Raw genomic sequence first — 22286 nt, 5'->3', positions numbered from 1 at the left:
TTCAAAGCAGTAAGTCTATTACTGATGTTCACAAATATTTATTAATTTTTGAAGAATATTTTCTATATATTCATGTGTCAGGACCTATGTTTAAAGGGAGTACTCAGTCTATAAAAATCCTAGTCCCTGCCTTCCAGAAGCTCATACTGTTGGGGAAACCTATGAACACAGTTCATTAAAATACAATGTGGTAAGAACTACAATAGTGCTTACGATGCAAAGGAGTTAAGAACTGAGAGTAGCCGTGAGCGCATACAATAAAGTACTCCTAACTTAAATGAGGCAAAACCAGGAAACAATTCTACTCAAATGCAGATGGTAGGTATGGTGCTTCGGGGTGTGGCTTGTAACTGTTAAGGGTGTGGAGTAACCTTGAGAAAGAGAAGATGGGAGATATCTACAACTATCCAAGAAGCTTTTCACTGAAAGTAAGGAAAGAGCTAAGGTGAAAATTCAGCAGGAGACAGGATCAAGAAAATGATTTTGAGTATGTCTCTAGCTGAGGGAATAGAAAACAGATGAAGAGGAGATATTCCGTAACTGAAAAGGGAGGGACTCCTTAAAGGCGCTAAATCTCAAAAGAGGCTAAAAAGAATAGCAGTTACACCCAGAGAGGAGAAGGAGAGCTCACCCTATGAGGCAGAAAGAAAGAAGGTAGCAGTAACTACCTTTGAAGGTAAATCTAAAAGTGGAAGGAGAGAAGTTTAGCAAGTATAAGCTAACGCATTTCTATTTTCTCCGTGAAGTATGGGATAGACCATCTGTGGATACTGGCTGGTGAGGGAGAAGATAGCGGAGAGGGGAGGAGCAGAATTTTATCGGCTGGTAATTGGTGTGCAAGGTGGCTACCCTATGCTACATCTTCAATGATTTGTGAAGTGAAAAACTGGTCTTACTACCTCTCTTGAAACTTATGCAGAAACTAGTCGTGGCACACTGTCCACATGGAGGATGGAACACAACGTTACAAAAGCACATAACACTAGTGTCAGAGTCATTTTGCATTTGCAAAGCAATTTTTAAAAACATTTGCTAATTAATTAGCTCAATGATTACTTTATCCCTGTAGGTATATGTGTACAAGGACTACTTTTTCTGTCTCCTTTGAGGCATTTGAAGACACAAGAGATTTTGTCTCAGTGGGAATGTTGTGGTAGATTACATTCGCTGTAAATAAGTGACATTTTTAGAAAGCAATGAGTTCCACTGAATTTATCTTGAAGAGAAAAAAAAAATGGCAAAGCTAAATAAGAGACTCCCAGAATTGGACTGAAAATTCATAATAAGCCTAAAAGGTAGCTGTTCCTCTTCCTGGATTTCTGAGGGCATCAAAGGCAAACAGCTCCAACTTCACAGAAAATATTGGGCTGGAACAAAAGTAAAGATGTGTCACCCATCTCAAGACAAAGGCATTTCACTGCTTGGCATTTATACCAGGAGGAGCTACTTCCCACTCAGGTCCCATAATGAAAATCATTCCTCCATTAACAGGTTGAGCAATATCAATTTGCCCAGAGTGGGAAATCAAGCAAAAACTGCCTCTCCCTCAGAACAATCAGCGGCAAGGTGAAAGCAATAGGGAATTGTAGCCAGTCTCCCAGCAGCACGTTTTTGCCTGATTAAACGAAGTAAAGCCTCTAAATGGGAGTGAGAGACCATTCCCTAGAGTGGGTTTCACCACAGAATTACCGATCTTTTCCTGAAAAGCTTTATCCTTTTATTCTCCACCAAGTCCTTTGATTGATTTGGTAGCAAAGCAGCAGGAGCCAAGATGGCGGCAGTACTTACATCTGAACTCCAATGCCTGCTGTGTGACCTGGGCAAGACTTTCACTACTTTTAAATTCAAATTAGTAATGATAACAGAGTTTACCTCATAAGTCTGTTGGGAGAATTAAATTAGGGAATATATATAAGGCACTTAGCCACAAAGACACATACTGCACATGCATTCACATCATTAAGCACTCAGTAACTGTTATCCTTTATTGTTGGTATTATGATTATAATTGCTGTGGTTATAATGGTTTGGGAGATGATGCCAGTGAAGACCTGAGGAAAGAAAAATAATTATAAATGACTAATAAGTGATGGCAGTGGCTGGGAACCTTAAATCCTACCACAAGGGCAACCCTATGAGTCTTGATGGGACATGTATGATCAACTGACTTGGAGATTCATCAGGGAACTCTTCAGCACAATGAACCTGGTCTTATTAATCAGTCTCAGTCTTGCTTTCCAAAAAGCTCATTCACTATAGAGCTATAGGGTTTTATGTTTAGAAGGAAACTAGAAAATCACCTACTCATTTGATGCTATAATCTCCTCTACAACCTCCACAAAGTGGTTGCCCAGACTGAAGGCAGCCTCAGACGGCTTTCATTGAAATATCTTCCTTGTGAGGGTCAAGATGGTGGAGTGGTAGGACCAGGAGTTCGCCTCTCCTTGCGACTACAATGAAACCACAACTGAATTCTAAACAATCATCGAAAAAAGTCTGGAACCTAGCAAAAAAGATTTTCTGCAACTGGAAACATAAAGAGGGAACCACAGCAGGACGGTAGGAGGGCTGTGCTCGTGAGGCTCCCCAATTCAGGTCCTGGTATTGGGAAGAGAAGGAGACCCCAGGACATCTGGTTTTGAAGGCCAGGGGGCCTTGGCTCTGGGAGCCTCACGGGACTGAGGGATATGGACGCTCCATTTGCTTGAGAAGCGTACATAGAAACTCATGTGCACCCAGTCCAAGGGTAGAGGCAGTGATTTCATAGGAACCTGGGCCAGACCTGCCTGCTGGATTTGGAGGGTCTCCTAGGGACATGGGGGACGGCTGCAACTCACTTAGGGGACATAAAAGCTGGTGGTGGACATTCCGGGAGTGTTAATCTACAAGAGCTTTCCTGGAGGCTGACATCTTGATTGGATCATAGCACCAAGGCCTAGCCCCACCCAACAGCCTGTAGGGAAGCTTCAGGCCAAACAACATACAGGGCGGGAGCACAGCCCCACCCTTCAGCAGATTCCCTAAGCCACAAAGGCCTCTAGACACAGCCCTACCCACCAGAGGTCCAGGACCAAGCTCCACCCAGCAGTGGGCAGGCACCGGCTCCTCCTGCCAGGAAACCTGCACAAGCCCCTAGTCCAGCCTCATCCATCAGAGGCAGATACTACAAATAAGAAAACAATAATCTCAACACATAGGAAGACAGATATGAGGCGGCAAAGGAGTACGACCCAGGCCAAGGCACAAGACAAAACCCCAGAAGAAGAAACAAGTGATGAGGAGACAGGTGGCTTATCTGAGAAGTAGTTTAAAGTAACGATGGCCAAGATGTTCAGAGAACTCAAGAGGAGTACAGAGGCACAGAGTGAAGCTTTTAGCAAAGAGTTGGAAAATATAATGAATACCCCAACAGAGTTGAAGAATAAAATCACTGACATGAACAATACACTAGAAGGAAACTAGAACAGACTAAATGAGGCAGAAGAACAGATCAGTGAGCTAAAAGACAGCTTAGTGGAAATCACTACTTCAGAACAGAAAAAAGAATAAAAAGGAGTGAGGATAGCTTAAGAGATCTCTGGGACAACATGAAGCGCTCTAATATTCACATTACAGGGGTCCCAAAAAGAGAAGAGAGAGAGAAAGGACCTGAGAAAATTTCTGGAGAGATAATAACCGAAGACTTCCCCAACTTGGGAAAAGAAACAGTCACCCAAGTCCTGGAAGTACAGAGAGTACCACACAGAATCAACCCAAACAGGAACATATCAAGGCACATAGTCATCAAATTGACAACAATTAAGGATAAGGAGATAATATTAAAGTTAGCCAGAGAAAAAGCAATGAATAACATACAAGGGAACTCCCATAAGGTCATCAGCTGATTTTTCAGCAGAAACTCTATAGGCCAGAAGGAAGTGGCACAATATATTTAAAGTGATGAAAGGGGGAAACTTACAACCAAGAACACTCTATCCAGCAAGACTCTCGTTCAGACTTGATGGAGAAATCAAAAGCTTCACAGATAAACAAAAGCTAAAATACTTCAGCACCACCAAGCCAGCTTTACAACAAATGTTAAAGGAACTTCTCCAGTCATCAAACCATAAGAAAAGAGAAAAAAAGAAGAAAGAGAAAAAAAAAAGAGAGAGACCTACAAAAGACTGCTTTGGCTGCTCAGGGTCTTTTGTGGTTTCTTATAAATTTTGGAATTGTTTGTTCTAGTTCTGTGAGGAATGTTGCGAGTATTTTGATGCGGGTTGGGTTGGATCTGTGGATTGCTTTGGGTAGTGTGGCCATTTTGATAGTGTTGATTCTTCCAATCTAAGAGCACAAGAAATCTTTCCATTTCTTTGTGTCATTTCAGTTTTTAGACTATAGGTAACCTCCTTGGTTAAGTTTATTTCTAGGTATTTTGTTGTTCTGATGTAATGGAAATGTCTCTGCCAGTTATAAAATTCTGGTTTTTGAAGTGAAAAAAATAAGTGAATGAAGGGCCGCAAATGGCAAAATATCCTTCTTTTTTATGGGTGAGTTGTATTCCATTATATATATATATATATATATATATATATACACACACACACACATACATACTGCATGTCTATTATCTATTTAACTATTGATGTGCACTTAGGATGCTTCCATATCTTAGCAATTATAAATAATGTAGCTGTTAATAGCAGGGTATATGTATCTTTTTGAGTTAATTCTTATTTTGTGGTTTTATTCCTTTGATAACTATGTAAGTTTAAAAAGCTAAAGCTCTAAATGTTCTTACAAACAATGAGCAGTACAAATATGTAAATTAAAAAACATATATGCAGTAAAAAAAAATCTATCAAGCCATGAAAGACATAGAAGAAACTTAAAAGACATATTACTAAATGAAAGAAGCCAGTCTGAAAAGGCTATTATAAGCTGTACGATTCCAACCAAATGATATTCTGGAAAAGGCACAGCTACAGAAACAATAAAAAGATCGTAGTTTCCAGGGGTTTGGGGAGAGGGAGGGAGGGAGGAATGAATGAATAGATGGAGCACAAGGGATTTTTAGGGCAATGAAATTATTCTCTATGATACTACAGTGACAGCTACATGTCATTATGCATTTGTCAAAACTCATAGAATGTACAACATCAAGAGTAAATCCTAATGTAAACCATGGACTTTGGTTGATAATAATGTGTCCATGTTGGTTCATCAATTGTACCAAATATGCCTCACTGATGAGGGATGTTGAGAGTAGGGGACTATATATGTGTGGGTGGGGAGGGCTATGTGGGAACTCTGTATTTTCTGTTCAATTCTGCTGTAAACCTGAAACTGCTCTAAAAAATAAAGTCTATTAAAAAAAAAAGAAATATCTTCTTTGTACTTAGTACGCAGCTTCCACTCATTTGCCCTAGATCTTCTTCTTGAGGATGTTTAAATCTATTTCCATAAGACAGTCCTTCACATATGAAGACAGCTCTCAACCCATGGGCTCAGGAATCTTTCCCTCGGGTTAAACCTTCCTAGATCCATCACTCAATTGTTTTTATGTCAGACTTCTGAGCACTGTTAATCTTTTTCATAGCTCAACTCTAAACATGCTCTAATGTGTCAATTAGTCAGCTAAACTTCTAAGTGCTTATCATCCACTAACCACATTATCACATAGTGGTGGTGATGGTGGTGTTGATCAGTACAACTTACCAAGCATTCTCTATACACCAAGCACTGTCCTAAGGGTTTTACATTTATTACCTCAGTTAATACAACAACCCTATAAGGTAGGTATAATTATTCTCCCCATTTAATACAGAAGCAAAGTGAGATGCAGAGAGGGTTATGTAGCTTTCCCAGCGCTCCACAGCTAGTGGGAATAGAAGTGAGCTTTGCAGCCAAGAATTCTAGCTCCAGAGCCTGCTCTCTTAGCCAACAAAGTATACCATAGGATTGCCACCTCTTTTGTTTTCATATCTCTATTAATTCAGCCTAAAAACATGGAGACTCATGATTTCTAGCATCCTCAGCTCCCTGTCACTCACAGAGCTGATGAGCATGTGCTCTTCCCTTCCCTAAACTCCCTAAATATAACTGCTGAGTAAGACAAAGCATTGTGACATTCACTTGAAACTTCCACATCAAACAGGCCCATTTATCAGGACCCAGTGGTACGTTTCAATAGTTACTCCTTTACTGAACAGCTCTTACATCAAGTCCCTTTTTCCCCATCTTGTTGATGAGGACATCACAGAGTGTGTCACCAAATACCTTGCTGATATTGAGCTATGCCAGCTAGTGCACAGTACTTTTCTGAGCTTTAAGCTTAGTAACAAAATATTGAGTGGATACATGAGTTTAGTTGCTGTGAGATGGCTTGTTTTTAGTGAATGACCATGGTTCTCTTTTCTCTTCTGTGGGCGCATAGCTTTTGTTAATAATGCAATCCAAAATCCTTCCCAGATGCCAGCGAAGCTCGAAGGTCCACAGCTTGCACCATCTATATTTTTTCCATCTTTAGTCATTAGGAACCTCCTCCATTCTCTGTGATTTCTCAAAAGTCACCAACTGGATTTCAAAAATCTTTTTTCAAATTCTCTCTGTATCATTCAGCTACATCAAGAAATTTGAATTAATGCAGAGTTCTCTAACAGGCTCTGATATTAAATTTCCTAACTGTGTCTATCTTTTCCTGGCCAAAGACCTATTTTCCTGTCAGAGAAGACGGGTAAAATGGGAGAGAGGAATTCTTTCACATCACTTAGGGTTCTGTTGCAAATGACAGAAAATGTAGCTCATGCTGGTTCAAACAAAAGAAAGAATGTATTCAGATGGGGCTGGAAAGCAAGAGGTAGCCTAGTCTGAGGAACATTTGATTCAGGGCCTTAAAATGTCACCAAGACCTAGTTTCTCTCCATCTGACAGTTCTGCTTTTCTCCTTCTGGCTTCGGTTTTGGTCCCAACATTGTGGCAAAATGGTGGCCAGAAGCTCCATTTTATACCATCTCAAGTTGTAGCTCAAAGGAAGGAGAAGTACCTCCCTACAAGATATAAACAAAGTCCTGAGCCTGAACGTCATTGATCCAAACTGGGTTAGGTGCCCAGGCAGAGGAATGGACGTTCCCAATTGACTTAGAGCTCACATGTTCACCAAGGGCGTCAGGAATGGAATCAGTGCCCATAAATCACTGGACTGAGAATGAGGGAGAACAAAAATCAAGAAACATTAATCAAAAGAAGGGAAAATGAATACCAGGTCTCTAAAAAATGATGACCATATCTTACTTCTCCATCAATAGCCCATCAAATAAAAGTAGCAAACCACTCTTTAATGTCTTCTTCCGTCATCAGCTAAAGAAGCTCTTGCTGTTTGTCATGGCACTGCAACCCTAACCACCCTGGAGGCTTCAGCCCCCCGGATACTCTTCCTCAGGTACACACTGCTTTCCTGTAGCCGTCCTGGGCTACAGTCTTCCCCCTCTGCGAAATGAACCGCACTCATCACACATCCCCAGTAGCTCAGGTTTTATTTCCTCTTCCTCTGTGACACACAGTGTCATCCTCTCCCCTGCCCCTTTCAGCTCCTTGTAATCCAGAAGGTAGTCTCTTTTCAAGAAGATCTAATTTATCCACTTTACAAAAATTTCATTCTTAAGCTGAATCACATGACATTGCCAGTATCTGACCTTTTCTTAACCCATAAAAATGGCAACTTCTATGGTCAACCTACTGGCAGCTGCTTAGACATAATTTCTCCTCTTTCTTCCCTTCATCTGCTGCCTTCTTCCATTTCCCAGCTTCTGATCCAGGTCTATAATTCTTTCTGCCTTGTTGGAATCTTGTCGCTCTTGGACTCCTTTTTGTATTGGTCCTTCCATTCTGTCGAGGCATTCATCTCTCCAAGCCCACATGCTTTTCTGCATATCCTCCTCAGAGTAGGAAAATAAATTCTGCCTTGCTATCCAACTTGCCTTTCTATGCTAGAAGTTCTCCGCAATACTGTGCATTTGGTTTGGCCGTGAAAACGATCCTCATTTTACAGATCAAGACATGGGTGTCCAAAGAGCTTGTATGGTTTTCTAATTAGTACCAGAATTGGATATAGTAGACAAGTTCTAATTCAGTTGCCCTTTTTATTAAGCTACACTGGACTCTCCTAACTTCTGAAGTTTTTTAGTTGAAGAAAGACCAAACAGCAGGAAGTGGTTCCTTGGACATATCTGATCAATCTGGTTTCGTTTAATAACATAAACAGTAAGAGGAGCATTTGCACGGTGCTTTACAGTTTAAAACACCTCATTTTTAAAATCCCATTTGCTCCCAGCATAAAAATGCCTGAAGTAAGCATTCTTATCTTACGAAAAAAAAACTGAGGCTAAGAGCATTCAAGTGCTAAGAGCCTTGAAGCTGGTAATGAATAAGTCTAGGCAAGACTTAAACCTTGAACTTGTGCTTCTAAAGTCAATCCTCTTCTCATCTTCCATGCTGACTCTAAAACCCTCACTGGATTTTTGTTCACTCTGGGACCACACAGTATTCTCAGTACTAGGAAAAAACGGGAATTTTTAGGCTCAATACATGATCTAAATCTACCTGGTTATGGACAGAACAATTTATCACCCCCTGAAAAATCAGGAAGAATACCAAAAAAAGACTGTGAGAAGCACAGAATTAGGGAAAATGAGAACAGAGGGGGGGAAAAGTATAATGAGTGAAAAATAAAACAGTGCTTAACAAAAATCAGAAGAGAAATTGTGATCACACAAGAGACAGCAGCAAAAGACAGCGAGACAGGATAAAATAAGTACATTTAAAAAATAAAGCAACAAAAAACACATTATCCCAAAGCCCGCAGGTGCCAGCAATTCAAATAAACGTACAGCAATTAACAGAATTAACACAGCCTTAAATAGCTTGACTCACCAGATGTGGACTCCTATCAGGGTTCTATAAAATGTAAAGTTATTACAGATTAAACCATTAATCATCTGTTCAGAGACTATCTCTGGCTGCAAAATCCCATTCGGTTTTAAACAGCTAATAATCACAAAGCGATGTGGGATATAATGTGCACAACGATGTTCTACCCAATCCTTTTTGCTTTAAATATGTGCTCCACCCTCCCCATTTTCCCACTTTTCTTCCTCCCCACTAAGAGATGCCATGAGAAAAGAAAGGTGAGATAGACCAGCAGGCCTCAGAAGTGTCAGCAGCACGGGACTTCTCCATGGGTAATGGAGAGCCAAATAAAGAGCCAACACACCAGCGGAGAAGGAACAGGCTGAGGGAAAAGGACCACGGTGCAGAAAGAATCAAATCAAACGACACTGAAGACCCCAAGACATAGGAGGGTATTTTGATGGGCTTGAGTCAGCTCCCTGGTCCTGGTGACAGAGACACTACCCATGCAACGCAGCGTTGATTTGACTTTCTTCTACTACATTGTACTTCATCCAACAGTGATGAGATTCAGAGAGGCACTCTCCCAGCCCAACGCTAAAGCCAATGGACCAGCCTTCCTGACGCTGCTCCTCAACTTCCTAGGAGAATCTAAATCAAGTAGAAGCAGTAGATGGACCAGCTTCAGTTCTCAAGGGATTTAAAGCCTGAGGGACAAGTTGCCAATCTGTCTATGTTATTCTACCACTTAAGATCCTTCAGTGGCTCCCCATTACCTAAAGTCCACAGGTAGAGTGTGAAACAAAGCTCTCTATGACCTGGCCCCTACCTAACTTTGCAGCTACGTTTTCAAAACTCCTGATCTTATACTTGTGTCCTGACACCGGCAAGCTGTTTGTAAAGTTCCCGCACAGATGCCGTGACGTGCCCTGTCTCTGTGCCTCTGCTCATGCTGCCCATCGTCCCAGAGCACCTCTGCTTCCCTGTTCATTTCTGCTTGTCTTCAAGCCTCAACTTGAGCATCACCTCCTCCACAGAGCCCTCCTGAACCCCACCATATGTTAAGTCCTTCTCAGTAGCCCCACTGAACCTGTGAATGCCTCTTTGGGGGCATTAACTGCTTTTCCTTGAAATTATGTTTGTATGTCTATCTTCCCCACTAACTGTGAGGTCCTTAGGGTGAGAACTGTGTCTGATTTGTCTCTGCATCTTAGCACAGTCCTTGGCATACTGTAGGTGATCAGCATATACCTGTGGATCTAAATTCCACCAGACTGTGGAGCTCCTTGAGGTTAGCTCGCTCATTCATTCATTCATTCATTTCAGACATGCTTCTTGAGTGCATTATTTTACGCTAGGGACTCTTCTAGGTGCTGAGGAAACACCTGTGAGCAGGTGCGGCCTCTGTCCTCAGTGAGCTCACATTTTAATAGAAGGGAGATTGACAGTTGTCAAGCAAATATTTAAAGGCAACAAACTAGGTAATGACTGTGGGTGGGTGGGATGGGTTATCCCTATTTCAGTGAAGATGAGACAAATCTCAAAATAAAGTTGTTTTTCCCCCCAGATAGTGATTTGCTAATATAGGAAAAACAGAGATACCCATGTGCTAATGTACATTCGCTTCTGCTTACATTAATAGTCACAAACCGTTTTAGAAGATGCGTTACATAATCCTTAATCGTAATTATTATAGCAAAATACCGTTTTTATATTTATGTGTGGTTTCACTATTATGTTTATTATTTCATTTGTCCTTAAGTAGAACACAACAGAGGTCTTATCATCTCCATGTTATGCGTTAGGAAACTGAGACTCAAATAAGATCAGCGGCTTATTCCAGACCATACAGCCAGTAATAAAGCTGGTGTTCCCAGCCAGGTTTTCTGATTTTGAAACCAGGATACTTTTCACTATACTATGATGCCTCCTCAAAGCCTTTTCAATCCCATTTTTCCCACAGGAGATTCCAACCCATTTCTTTCAGTCTCACTGAGCCTTTTCATGTAATATTTCTGTCATATCAGATAGCTGGGGGTTCCTGAAAGATTCAACTACTGTCACGTCAAGATGTTCTTCAGTGATCCCAAGAAAGTCACATGGCCAAGAGCACCTAAGAGCATTTGTCCAAAAGCTATTTTTTAAACTTACAAATAAGTGATTTCATTAGGCAAATATTTACTGAGAGCCCACTAGGTGCTAAGAACCATGCTAGGAGCTGGGGACACGACAAGAACAATAAGACAGACACGTTAAAACATAAAAATGTGGACGAACAAGGTGCAGACTTTGGGATGTGTAAGTGGACGCGAACCTTGTATCGATAACTAGGGTGTGCGGAGTACTTCAATAACTGGATGGTAACATGGACACTCGTTGTGGCTTCTACAGTGGAATCACATTAGGAGCCGTGCACACAAGTGAAATCCATGGTCACTGACTCAAGAGTGGAGCCAGAACTTAACTTTCAGGTGTGAAGTAACTGTAGTTCCAATGATGAAAACTACCTTGTGCCACACACAGAGTATCAGTGTTCCCGAACAGAAACCCCACTCTTTACCACGTGTCTTTACCACGACCCCATTTAAAACAATGACACATGAAAGTGCCCAGCTCAGTTTAAGGCAACTTACAGCCACAAACAGCCACAGAAGACAGAAAAGGGAAGAAGGAGTTGGGAAGGGAAGAAGGCTTTGTAAAATAATGCAGACTGTCCTAAGGGGAAATAATTAAAGCGGGTAAGTGGGATTTCTCAAGGAGCAAAGTCCCAGCACAGCTGGAAACTTTTGCTCTTTACTGAACTGTCAAAGGGAAACGACCAGAACAAGAGAAGAACTTCCCAGACCTGCCCACAGAAAAATGAACCGTAATGATTAATGGAAAGAAAGAATATGCTGGGATTTCACTCACCTCAAAGTTGTCTGTTTAAAACACTCAGACAAGTAAGAAAGCGCCCCAAGTCCTGCAGAAAGGCTGTACTGTATGTGCAAAGGAGAGGAGGGGCGGCGGGTCATCAAGCTCTCGCTTCGTCTACCACCTCCCCCAGCGTTTTGGACTTTCTTTCTTTCAGCTCAATCTGGATTTAAATGCTGCTTAGCGACTAGCTAACATGCATATATTTTTATTACTACTACTGTTATTGTCACTGGGTTTCAGATCTGTTTTTAATTTTTTAACTGCCACTTTTCACAGACTTTGAAGCTGTCTGCTCTCTACCTGGACTGTGTGTGTGTGTGTGTGTGTGTGTGTGTGTGTGTGTGTGTGTGTGTTTTATTTCATCAGAGATAGCTGCATGTTTTTATGAGGCTTGTTTCAAAACATTCAGGCATCCTTCCTGATGGATAGATCTGTGGTTGAGAAATTGCTCCTTTGTCTCAAAATACGTAATTCAGAGATGGTTCAACATAATTGTGTGCAGGGGAAGATTAGTCCTGTTGGACAACCCTAGATCCTGTCCAAGAGAAACTCCATGCTCAGGGCTGTTTCCCTACAAAAATGGATGAGCCCTCCACAGCAATCAATGCCTCATTCATTCCTGAGCCACGTACATGGTAACACAATGCTCCTGTCTATTTCTGATGAGAGTGCAATTCCAATGGCGTGTGATTTAATGGTGTTTAAGAGTCTTTCAGGGTTCATTAGACACTGCGTAGTTTATACCTTTATTCTCTCCCAATGGGAGTAAGTCCCAGGGAAGACGTGTGCTGTGCCTACTGCACTCCATCAGGAATGACCAGTGGAGTCCCTGTGGCCAGCAGAAGCCTGGGGAACACCCGGCAGGGAGAGAGAAATGCTCTATGAGTTCTCCTCCGTCATTTGTCCTTTAGACCAAGAACAATACAAAGATGTAATTGGATTTTTCCCTCCTTTGTCGTGTCCCTCCTTCCGACCCCTTCCTCTCAATTCACACATGGTTTATTGCAGCAAGACCCAGCTGAAGTACCAATTCTTCTCCAAAACTGACTCCCACCTAAAATGTATCTCCTTCCTCTACTCAATTAGAGCATTTCATCTGTGGCACTGAACACAAAAGGTCCTGAGCTGTAACTGTTGGCTTTCTGACCTCATCTCTCTCCCCAGATGATCAAGTCTTCAAGAATGGAGAGCATGGCTTGCAAAGAGCCATTAAGTTTAGTTACAGCACAAAATAAAGGTACCCCATGATTATATGAGAAGTGTATCCACTCATAAAATACTTATTATATACATGCTCTATGCCAGGTATCACAGACTCAACCTGTCTAGAAGTGGCTCACAGCTGAGTGGCGTGAATGAATGCCCGTGTGATGCCATCACACATGTAACTGATGTTCAACAAATTTCAAATAGCCATAATAAGAATAAAACATGTGCCCTGAGACAAGGCTCATAACATGTCACAAGGGATCTTTATCTACAAGAAAGAACACTGTTAGCTTCTCAAGGAATTTCCCCAGGGAAATGGTATAGATCTCTTAGGCAATCAAGCTTAGCTTAGATTAAACAAAAAAGTGCAGTGTACTCTTCTGATGACACTGTGTGCTGAAAGAACACTAGCAAATCAAGTCTGATTCTTTCTGCCTGAACAATTGACCTTAGAGATTGAACTTACACTTGACTGAAACTCCTTTGCTCTCAGACAGAGGTCTCAGTGTATCAGCTACAATAGTAATAAATGAGTAATGGCAAAGCCCCACTGCTTTCTCACAGCTGCTAGCTTTCAGGGAAGGGGCGGGGGTGAGGATAAACCAGTCTTCTGGACCTTAGTGTTACATTCTGAGAATCCTCCTTCATCTCAGATAATGAGCCTCTTGGGAACACCAAGCTTGGCAAAGGTAATATAACACATATGTTATGTTTTAGACAAGAGACAACCACACATTGAGCCACTTTTAGCTAAAGCGTCTCTACTTGCCAAAAGCACAAAATCAAACTTTATAGACATCTAGTTCCTTGGGACTTCACAGTCCTTTCATCTGAGTTATTTCATTTAACTTACAAAGCACAGCTACTGTGGGATCAGGTTCCCCATTAGTTAGATGAGGAAACAGAATCACAGAGCACTTCAGGGGTGAACCCAAGGTCGTGCAGCCAGCTTAAGCTGGGACCACAGTCTAGGGCCCTACTTCTGAGTCCAAAGTCTTTCCCACTACAACCTATGGCCTCACAAAATAGATCAGAGGACAGATCCAGTCACTGACCCGGGAATTTCATTTGTTCGTAGACAGTGCGCTGAGTGGCATGGGTGAACTTTACCTCTTTAAGGCAGCCCATGAAGTTGTTGCTGACGGGTGAGCCTGGCAAGTCAGCAGTACTCGGGCTTCCTCCCACGTAGAAGAAGTCATCCGAGCCCAGCATGGTGTAGTCCTCTTGAGTGTATCCCGTCGTGGTCAGGATGCCGTCCACAGAGATCGTCACCTGGTAGAGGGACACAGGGACAAGAAGATCCCAACAATGACCTTACAGTCCCATCAAAGTCCGGGGCTTCCCCTACCTGTGGCATCACTTTCATTGAGATTTGGGCGAGGTATTCTTTCTAATTTGGTTTGAATTTTGGTATGTGCAGCCAAGTTCCATTTTCTGGTCTGCCTCCCCTGTGGCCCAAGCCTCCAGCTTCTCCCGCAGACTCCTGGGAGAGTTCGTCGGAACTGCCACGCTGAGCAACTTGCTCTACCCCGTGCACGCGTCACTCAGTCAGGCTAGAAAATGGAACTCTCCTCAGACGGCATCACTTGTCTCAGTTCATTGGTTAAATGACCGTTTATTTTTGAATGATTGTTATTTATGATGGTAGCGAAAAACAGCAAAGGAGACATTTGACAATGGGATTTGTTCGGGGGTTGGTCTTGGGTTGATGATGGTTTTTTTTCTTTTTTCTTTTCTTTTTCTTTACTTTTTTCTTTGTTTCTTTTTGGGCTTACACCACGCTGACAAACATGCATTCAGGGAGGGCGGGAAGAAGGGTCTTGATTTTGGTGAGTCATGGATGATGCATGCCATGGACTCCCAGGACACTCACCCCCGCCCTCCCTTCACTGCCACCACCAAAAGAAGAAATGACCCAAACCAAAAAGGCAACGCTAACAAAAAGAAAGGGAGGATGAGGCATGAGAGCCAAAATAATAATAACGCCCATGGGGGAGAAATAGCACCTGTACACCCTACACCCATAAAAGGAGCACAGGGCAGAGAGAAAAGTCGGGGCCTCAAAGCGTGCACACATTGTATGCTGACACACCCATGCGCAAATTATCCCAAGCCAAGAGAGAAGGCAGAAGAATAAAAGGGAGGGAAGTGGGACAAGGGAGAGGAGAAAAAAAAAAAAGAATCAAAGTCCACTCCACACTTACATGCACTAAATCAACTGAAAAACAAGATGGAAGTGGAAAAAAACACACTCAAAACTAAAGGGTCGTCTTTCCCCTGCCTGCCACCTCCCTCACTAACAAAAAAGAAAAGAGAAAGTCCAAATCCAACCCCAAAATATATGAAGGATGAGAGGAGAATGAAGAAGAGTGGACACAAAAAAAAGAGAGAGAAAGAAGGAAGTGGAGTTGGGTTGATGACTGGCAGGTTGTTAGTAATGAGGAGGAAAATGAGGGAACAGGTTCTGATGCCAATGGGGAAATCCACGAGACAGGAACATGCCATGCAGAGTTTGTACGGGGAACACAACTGGCGGGCTCCCTTTGGCCAAGGTGAGGAGGAAGGTGAAAGAAAGCAAAGGAAGAACATAGGGAGTAGAGCACTTTCCTCCCCAGATCACCGGTGGTGGCTGTGGCCACACAAAAGGGAAAGAAATAAAAGAAAAAAAAAAGGGATTCAGGAAGGGAGAGGGGGGAAAAGAAAGGAGGAAGACACGGAGAGAAGAAAGTCCTTGCTAGACATCGCTATTGCCCCTAGTCTGTAATTTGGCAGTTGCAAAATAAGAAAACAAAACAATACAAATTTAGCTGTAAACAGAGAACATTTCTCTAAAAAAGTTTGTAAAAAAAATTATAAAGTGGACAAAAGGAAACTGTCCCAACCAAACTCATCAAAGTATTGTCAGGACAGGTGCATCCCCTTCCATTTTTTTTTTAAAAGAAAAAGAAAGGCTTCTATTGAATTCAACAAAAATTTTTAAAAGAAGAAACAAGTCTAAAGAGGATAAAAGAGGGGTTTGGGGAGGAAAAGGGGGGCAACACACGGCAAACCCAAAAAAAGAGACAATAAGAATGATATCTACCAGACAATGTAGTTTGTTTACCATAGCGTGTCCGATGCCTGAGTGCTTTGCGGAAAAGGGGGAAGAAAGGAAATTAAAAATTGTGAACAGAACGATTGTTAATTAAAAAAAACTAAAAACAAAGATGAGTCGTTAGGGTGTTAGTACATTAGTCGGTTAGTAAAATGACACATTGCATGAATGATCTTGTGTTAGTTTTTCAAAAAAAAGGTACCCGACACAGAAAAAGAGAGTGGGGGAAGACAATGAGACCAGGACTCTATGGAAAACCTTGGCATCGGGGCACAGCCAGGCAAGAAGCTGCAGTCTACCTTGTCATGGTAACTCCCCACTCCTTTCAAACCAGACCTCCACTCAGACCAGACCTCACCCCAGTTAGAATCAGCAGCATACTTACTTTCCAACAGCTCTTCTGAATGAGCACTGCCCCCTCTCCCTTCCCACCCTCCATACACCATCCACCTGTCCTGAAAAAAAGACCCCAAGGTTGGTCATTCCACATGTAGATAAACAGAACTGAAATACCAGTACACTGGGTTTTTTTTGGGTTTTGGTTTTTGTTTTTTTCACATCTGACTCTGACTAACCTGCATGGATGATCGTGACTTTCTCCTAGAATGCAAAGAACTTAAAACGTTTACAGGTCACATTTAACCATGGGAAGGCTACATTATGTAGCTTACTCTGGGTTTCCATAAATTTAAAGATCCATGACCCCCTTGATTTGGTGAGGATTTGTGCAGCAGGAGGGGAACTTTCTCTTCTCTTCTTTTTCCTCAGGTTAGAATATCTGTGCTGTTGGAATGCGTCACGAAGAGTCAGAGGCTTATTACCCAATAACATTATTATCTTGTTTACTCTGCCAGGATGCCTCCTATGGCATCATTCTCCCCACAATCCTCTCTAGGAATGCTTTTCACGCTTTTGAGCAATTTCTTGTATGGATAGCAAAGAGGACTGGCAAGTTAAACATGATCGGAGAAGCCCTACAATTAGTCTCTCCTTCGCAGTTTTCAAATGCTAAATTGCCAACGCATCCAGAGCTGGGGGGCTGGAAGACTGGTAATCCTGATTTTCTATCTGTGGTTTGACTAAAGTGGCATAAAGAGGTAAAGCAATTCCCATGGTGGCCACGACCTTGGACTCAGGCAAGGTCACCGACCAAACACAAAACCCAAGAAAACCCCAAAGCCCCACAGAAATGCCTCACTATCTTGGCTGCTAATCCTAGTTATAGTTTTGAACAGATAATCCAAATCCCCTCCTTTAACCAGAACCCCCTAATAAAGTACCCGGTCTTGGCCTTGACTTGGCTCAAAAAGCAGAACCATGAGTCGCTGACCAAGAAAGAAGAAAGAGGGAAAGTTCTGCTCCACTTAGTAATGAATACTCCAGGAAACCCCAATTAAGCTTTCCTCAGATCAATTTTTACCACAGAAGCCATTCAACCTTACCAAAAAAGTAGATGAGATTGCCATCAGCTTGCTATCAAATACTTATAAAGTGACTGACAGTTTAGTTGAAATAGACAGGGGCTTCCCACCCCTTCAGATGGATCCTAGGGAACTCAAAAAGATGTTATAAATGTATTTTTAATGGGAAAAAATAATCTTAGATGACTCAGTGCTGAAAGAACTGTATTTGCAAAATCAACTCTGCTTTTCTGAGATTTCCCTCTCTTTCCATAAATTGCATTTGGATGCAAAATTTAGTCAGAATTTCAACGAGGTCCAATTTTAGGTGCACTTTCCCCATGGGATTCATACTCCGTCTGCCATGAAATGCCCCCAACACCCTCGAGCCCAGTAGCCTTGTCGTGAGAGCTCTACTCAGCTGCGTCGCTGGGGACAGGCAGAGGCAGTCACCTCCCCGGCAAAACAGAACACTCGGCCTGTGAATCACGTGCGTGTCACAGCGAGACTAGCACCCAGACCATGGATGAGCTCATAATCCTTCTGGAACATAAGGTGCTTTGCATATTTAGCCACCACCCTTGGCTGGGGAGGATTGTAATCACCGTCTCACAAATGGAAACAGTGGTGGGGGAAAAAAAAAGGTTAAATGGCTTGTCCAAAGACACAGAGGGGCACTGGGTCTTAGAACTGGGAAGAGAAACCCTCCAGCGTTGCTCTCCTCTGCTCGCTCGGACTAAAGCAGCACAACCAATATTTGACTTACACTTTGGTTTGTCCCCATTTCAGTTTAAAGGACTGAATTATGACCCAATTTTATTTTAGAAAAGTTGTTTTGTGTAGAAATGAAACTGAGCCTTTCTTGGGCTATCTGGAATCATTCTAGAATGGCAAAGAAGTGTGTGGGGTGGGAGAGTTAAGAGACACAGACTGGCTGGTGAGAACCACAACCTGACTCTGCTCCAAGTAAATGAAAATCCCACCCCCTCCACCAAGTAATGCCTAAAGGGTGTTACTGTGTACCTGTCAGTTAAAACCAGCAAAAGGTCATATTTTACTTTGGTCTAGTCTCTGCAACTCAAACATTTCAAGCCCTTATACGTTAGTAAGTAGAAATTTGATTTGGGCTCTCTTGGCAGCAGAGAAGGTCTCTCCTGTAAGTTATGGGGTGGGGGTGGATGATGAAAGAAAACATCAGCAGTAAGATTCTTTGGCCTTGGAAGAAAAACATAGAACAGCGATTCAAAAATGTTCCATCTATGTGTATTGAGATGACTGGGCTTTTTACAACAAGAAAAAATAAATGTAAGACTTTTGTAAAATGTTAATTTGAAAAGTCTACCTATTGTTTAAGCAATACTGTTTAAATCTAATTTTATACCTCAATGTTAATTAATAATAAATTATAAGAAAATTCTTTAAAAAAAAAAAGATGACTGGGGACTCTAAGTCTTGCATTATTTGGCAACTTCACCACAGATAAAACAGAATCTCCAACCAGGTGGCTTCCTTGACATGCATAAATGTGGAAATGGGTGTTTCTAATATTATGTGTTTCCAATGTGTGGAAACCTTCTCCATTTATTTAGCATTATTAAGGAGTTACATTTTTATCAAAGAGAAAACATATGCAAACACCTGTCAGTTCTTATGCTTTCATGTTCACATTAAAAGGCATTAAATCAATCATGGTGCAGAAGAAAATTTGATAAGCGCCTTCTGGAAATCTGCATCATATTTTCTGATTAATAAAGGATGAATGCTGCCTTACTGCGTTTAGTGACAAACTCACAGGTAGAAAAACCGAGTGCAAACAGAACCAGGAAACGGCAGTCTCAGCAAAGACCTGACTTTTATAGGAAATGTTTTTAATTTTTCACTGATGTGGGCCGGTGACGTATTATTATTATTGTTGTTGCTGTTGCTGTTATTCTTGTTAGCTATGAAATGGAAAACAACTTCACTTGGCTAAGGCTTTCTGTCACCTGACGGAGTTGCCTGCTTAGAATCGGCAAGCGATGGCAGTTCTCAAGCACGGACAGAACCAGGAAAGGCTGCTCCAAAGTTGACTTTTTTATGTGGGTCCTTCCACTTTCCAGGCCTCCCAGTCAACTGAAGAGTCTCGGAGGTAGAGACCGGGGCAATAAAGTAGGACCACCGCACCAAGGAACAGAGAAACAGAGGAATTCAGAAAGATTCCAGCTAATTCACTCCAAGGCTAGAGGTTAACACAACAACCAAAAGAATAAAAGTAGGGGAAGGCTCAGTAAATTAAAAAGAAGAGAAAAAGAAAGGCTTTTTCTGGATGTAATTAAAATTACAGCATCGTGGCAATCGGTAACTTAATTAAAAAGAAAAACATATATTCAAAGAATGAGAAAAATCTACCAAACTGCCGAAACAAAATGATGTCTCTAATTGAATTTAACAGTAATACAACAAGATTCAAACATAATTAAGACAATGATAAAAAGGAAAGCAGAATAAAAGGAATGAAAGTACTTATAACTTTTATTATCTATACAACTGTATTTCTTCTTAAATAACAAGCACAAATGGAGAAGTGAAATAAGAGGAGAAACACATTTTAATAATTTTCCTTGTGAAATTGCAAAGGCTTGGGAGAAAGTTAGACTTTGACAAATCCAAACCCAGACGGTGTTTCTAGCCCTCTCCACGTCACCTGTCACCTGCTTCACAAACTTCCTCCCCAGCCACCTAATAGGAGCCTCCGGGCACTCTCTCCCCTCAGCCATTACCTGCCGGAGGTTGCGTGTCACTTTGACATCATGCCAGGCGTTGTCGTTGAATTTTCCATTGACGGGCTCCACAATGGCCTCAAAGGCCCCGGACCCCAGGTTAATGACCAGCGAGACCGCGCCATCCTTCAGAGCCAGGTTGACATAGTCAGCTGACTTGCCCGTGTGCAGGATGAGCCCGTTCCGCTGCCAGGTCTTAAAGGAGAGGGTGATTTCATCACTGCTGCTCTGGATCGGGTTCTGGGACAGGTCGTAGCACAGGTACTCTGAGCCTCGGAAAGTGGCCACATTCTCCTCTCGAGCTGCAGGCAAAGGAGAGAGGGAAGCAGTCAACACTTGACCGGCAAGAGCCAGGTCTATGCAGATACCAAAGAGAACACACACACACATCCCAGGGCACGGCCCCTGCCAGTGGGCTGACACCAGCACAACACTCCCTCCATCTCTTCCGCAAGACTTAAATCTAAGGACCAGAGAAAATAGCAGAGAAGAAACTGCAGTGAAGTTATGTCCACACGAGGGTAGAAGACCAACACGATGATGCAGGAGAGCTTGCTGCCTTTCCTTCAAATTTTCTGAGAAAAATCTAAAGGGAAATTGCGAAATGGTAAAGTGAGGCTTACGTTGCCTTTGCATCAATATTGCATTTAAATGCTTGTAGAAGAGCTGGTTCAGAATGTATAATTAACTGTTCTGACAAAGGGTTCTTTAGCTTTAGGTACCTTTTTATTGACCAATAACTAAAAATCAATTACCCTAAAAGATCTGGCTCTGATTTTCATCCATCAATAACTCCACTAACTTTGGTTTCCATGGTAGAGTCCTGAGCCCAGTGGAATGCGACTGGGCTATTAAATAGGAGGTAGGACGTGAGGAAATGATTGAGCAGATGAAGAAAACGGGACAGAATGAAATTTGCTAACATGCTTTGACAAGACAGCAATACCTCCCTTAGACTCAAACGGACCTGCCCCAGAGGTCTCCTGTTCTAGACGGCCTAGTGGGCCATCCTATGGAACATCTCTCTCCAAAGGACCAGGGGTCCCCAGAGCCAAGATGGCATTCCACTGGAACCCACAGTCTCCTGTAAGACCATATTCTAGACACTGGAGTCCTGGAATTCTCTGCCCAAAGAACCCCAAGTCTGTTTCCAGAACTCGTGCAGGGCTCTCCCCTGAATGCATTTTCTGAAGGCAAATCGTGCTGTCAGTGTACGTCCATCAGGGTCTGAGGGTTAGCCATGGGGGACCGTTTGCACAGGTTTGGACATAGCTTGGCCATGTGGGTTGACGCAATTATGTGCATGTATACAAGACCCTTGTGATATCAGATGGAGCCGAAGGTGGGCAGAGGAGGGGAAGAGGCCACAGGCTAAGGACCAGAGGGGCTGGCTCTCCCTGTGCTAGTATTTCCAAGGGCAGAACTTGCAGGGATCCAAAAACTCTAAATGTGGCCCTGACTTATCATGTAGTTACAAAAGTATATCTGTCAAGGGAAGAGGACAGACTCTATTTTATTTAATTATTTGTTGACTTGATTTATAACTTCGATACATGGCAGGGACACCTCCATTTGTCCTCATGTCAGGCAGCCTCATTGAGAGTGGTCTACTTCTTCTCAGCGTTGGTCAAAAGCTCTCAAAAGCACCTCCGTGCTGAAACAGACAACACTACAAGTTTAGTGATGCAGTTTCCATTTAAAGCGTGGGAGGAGGGCAGGCTACCAAATAAGGGTGAGAAGATTCTATTTTCCCTTCTAGACCTATAGGTCTGCCTTGTTAACCAAAGCCAGCTCTACCTCGACTTAGGTCCTTATCAAGCAGCACAGCCCTTGGTAAATTAATTAATTAAGACAAAATAAATATTTTCTCATCATGAGGCAAAGGGGTCACTTTCATAATGTGAAGAGATGACCACCCAAGATATACTACGAAATTCGTCGTATTATCACGACATCGTTAGAACATGAATCCCAACTTCACACCCCAGAGTTAAAGAAGAGATTAAATGTGTCTCATATGTT

General features: G+C 42.3%; 1 protein-coding gene across 14 annotated transcripts in view; it reads right to left on the bottom strand.

Annotated features, from left to right (window-relative positions):
- The window catches only part of NRXN3 (neurexin 3), a 1622069-nt gene that overhangs the window by 1045679 nt on the left and 554104 nt on the right, over positions 1–22286 (bottom strand). For 13 of the 14 annotated variants that reach the window (XM_072963522.1, XM_072963513.1, XM_072963517.1 and 10 more), the window contains 2 exons: positions 20265–20566; positions 14122–14283 (listed from right to left, as the gene is read on the bottom strand). In XM_072963522.1, the coding sequence (XP_072819623.1) occupies positions 14122–14283; positions 20265–20566 (464 nt within the window). Of the gene's footprint in view, positions 1–14121; positions 14284–17547; positions 17637–20264; positions 20567–22286 lie in introns of those variants that run through there. The other variant, XM_072963523.1, reaches the window with a different exon arrangement.

Source organism: Vicugna pacos, chromosome 6 (genome assembly GCF_048564905.1).
Source record: "Vicugna pacos chromosome 6, VicPac4, whole genome shotgun sequence".
Classification (NCBI taxonomy): Eukaryota; Metazoa; Chordata; class Mammalia; order Artiodactyla; family Camelidae; genus Vicugna; species Vicugna pacos.
Note: the sequence above shows the minus strand (reverse complement) of the source record. Positions and strands in the feature narration are given on the sequence as shown.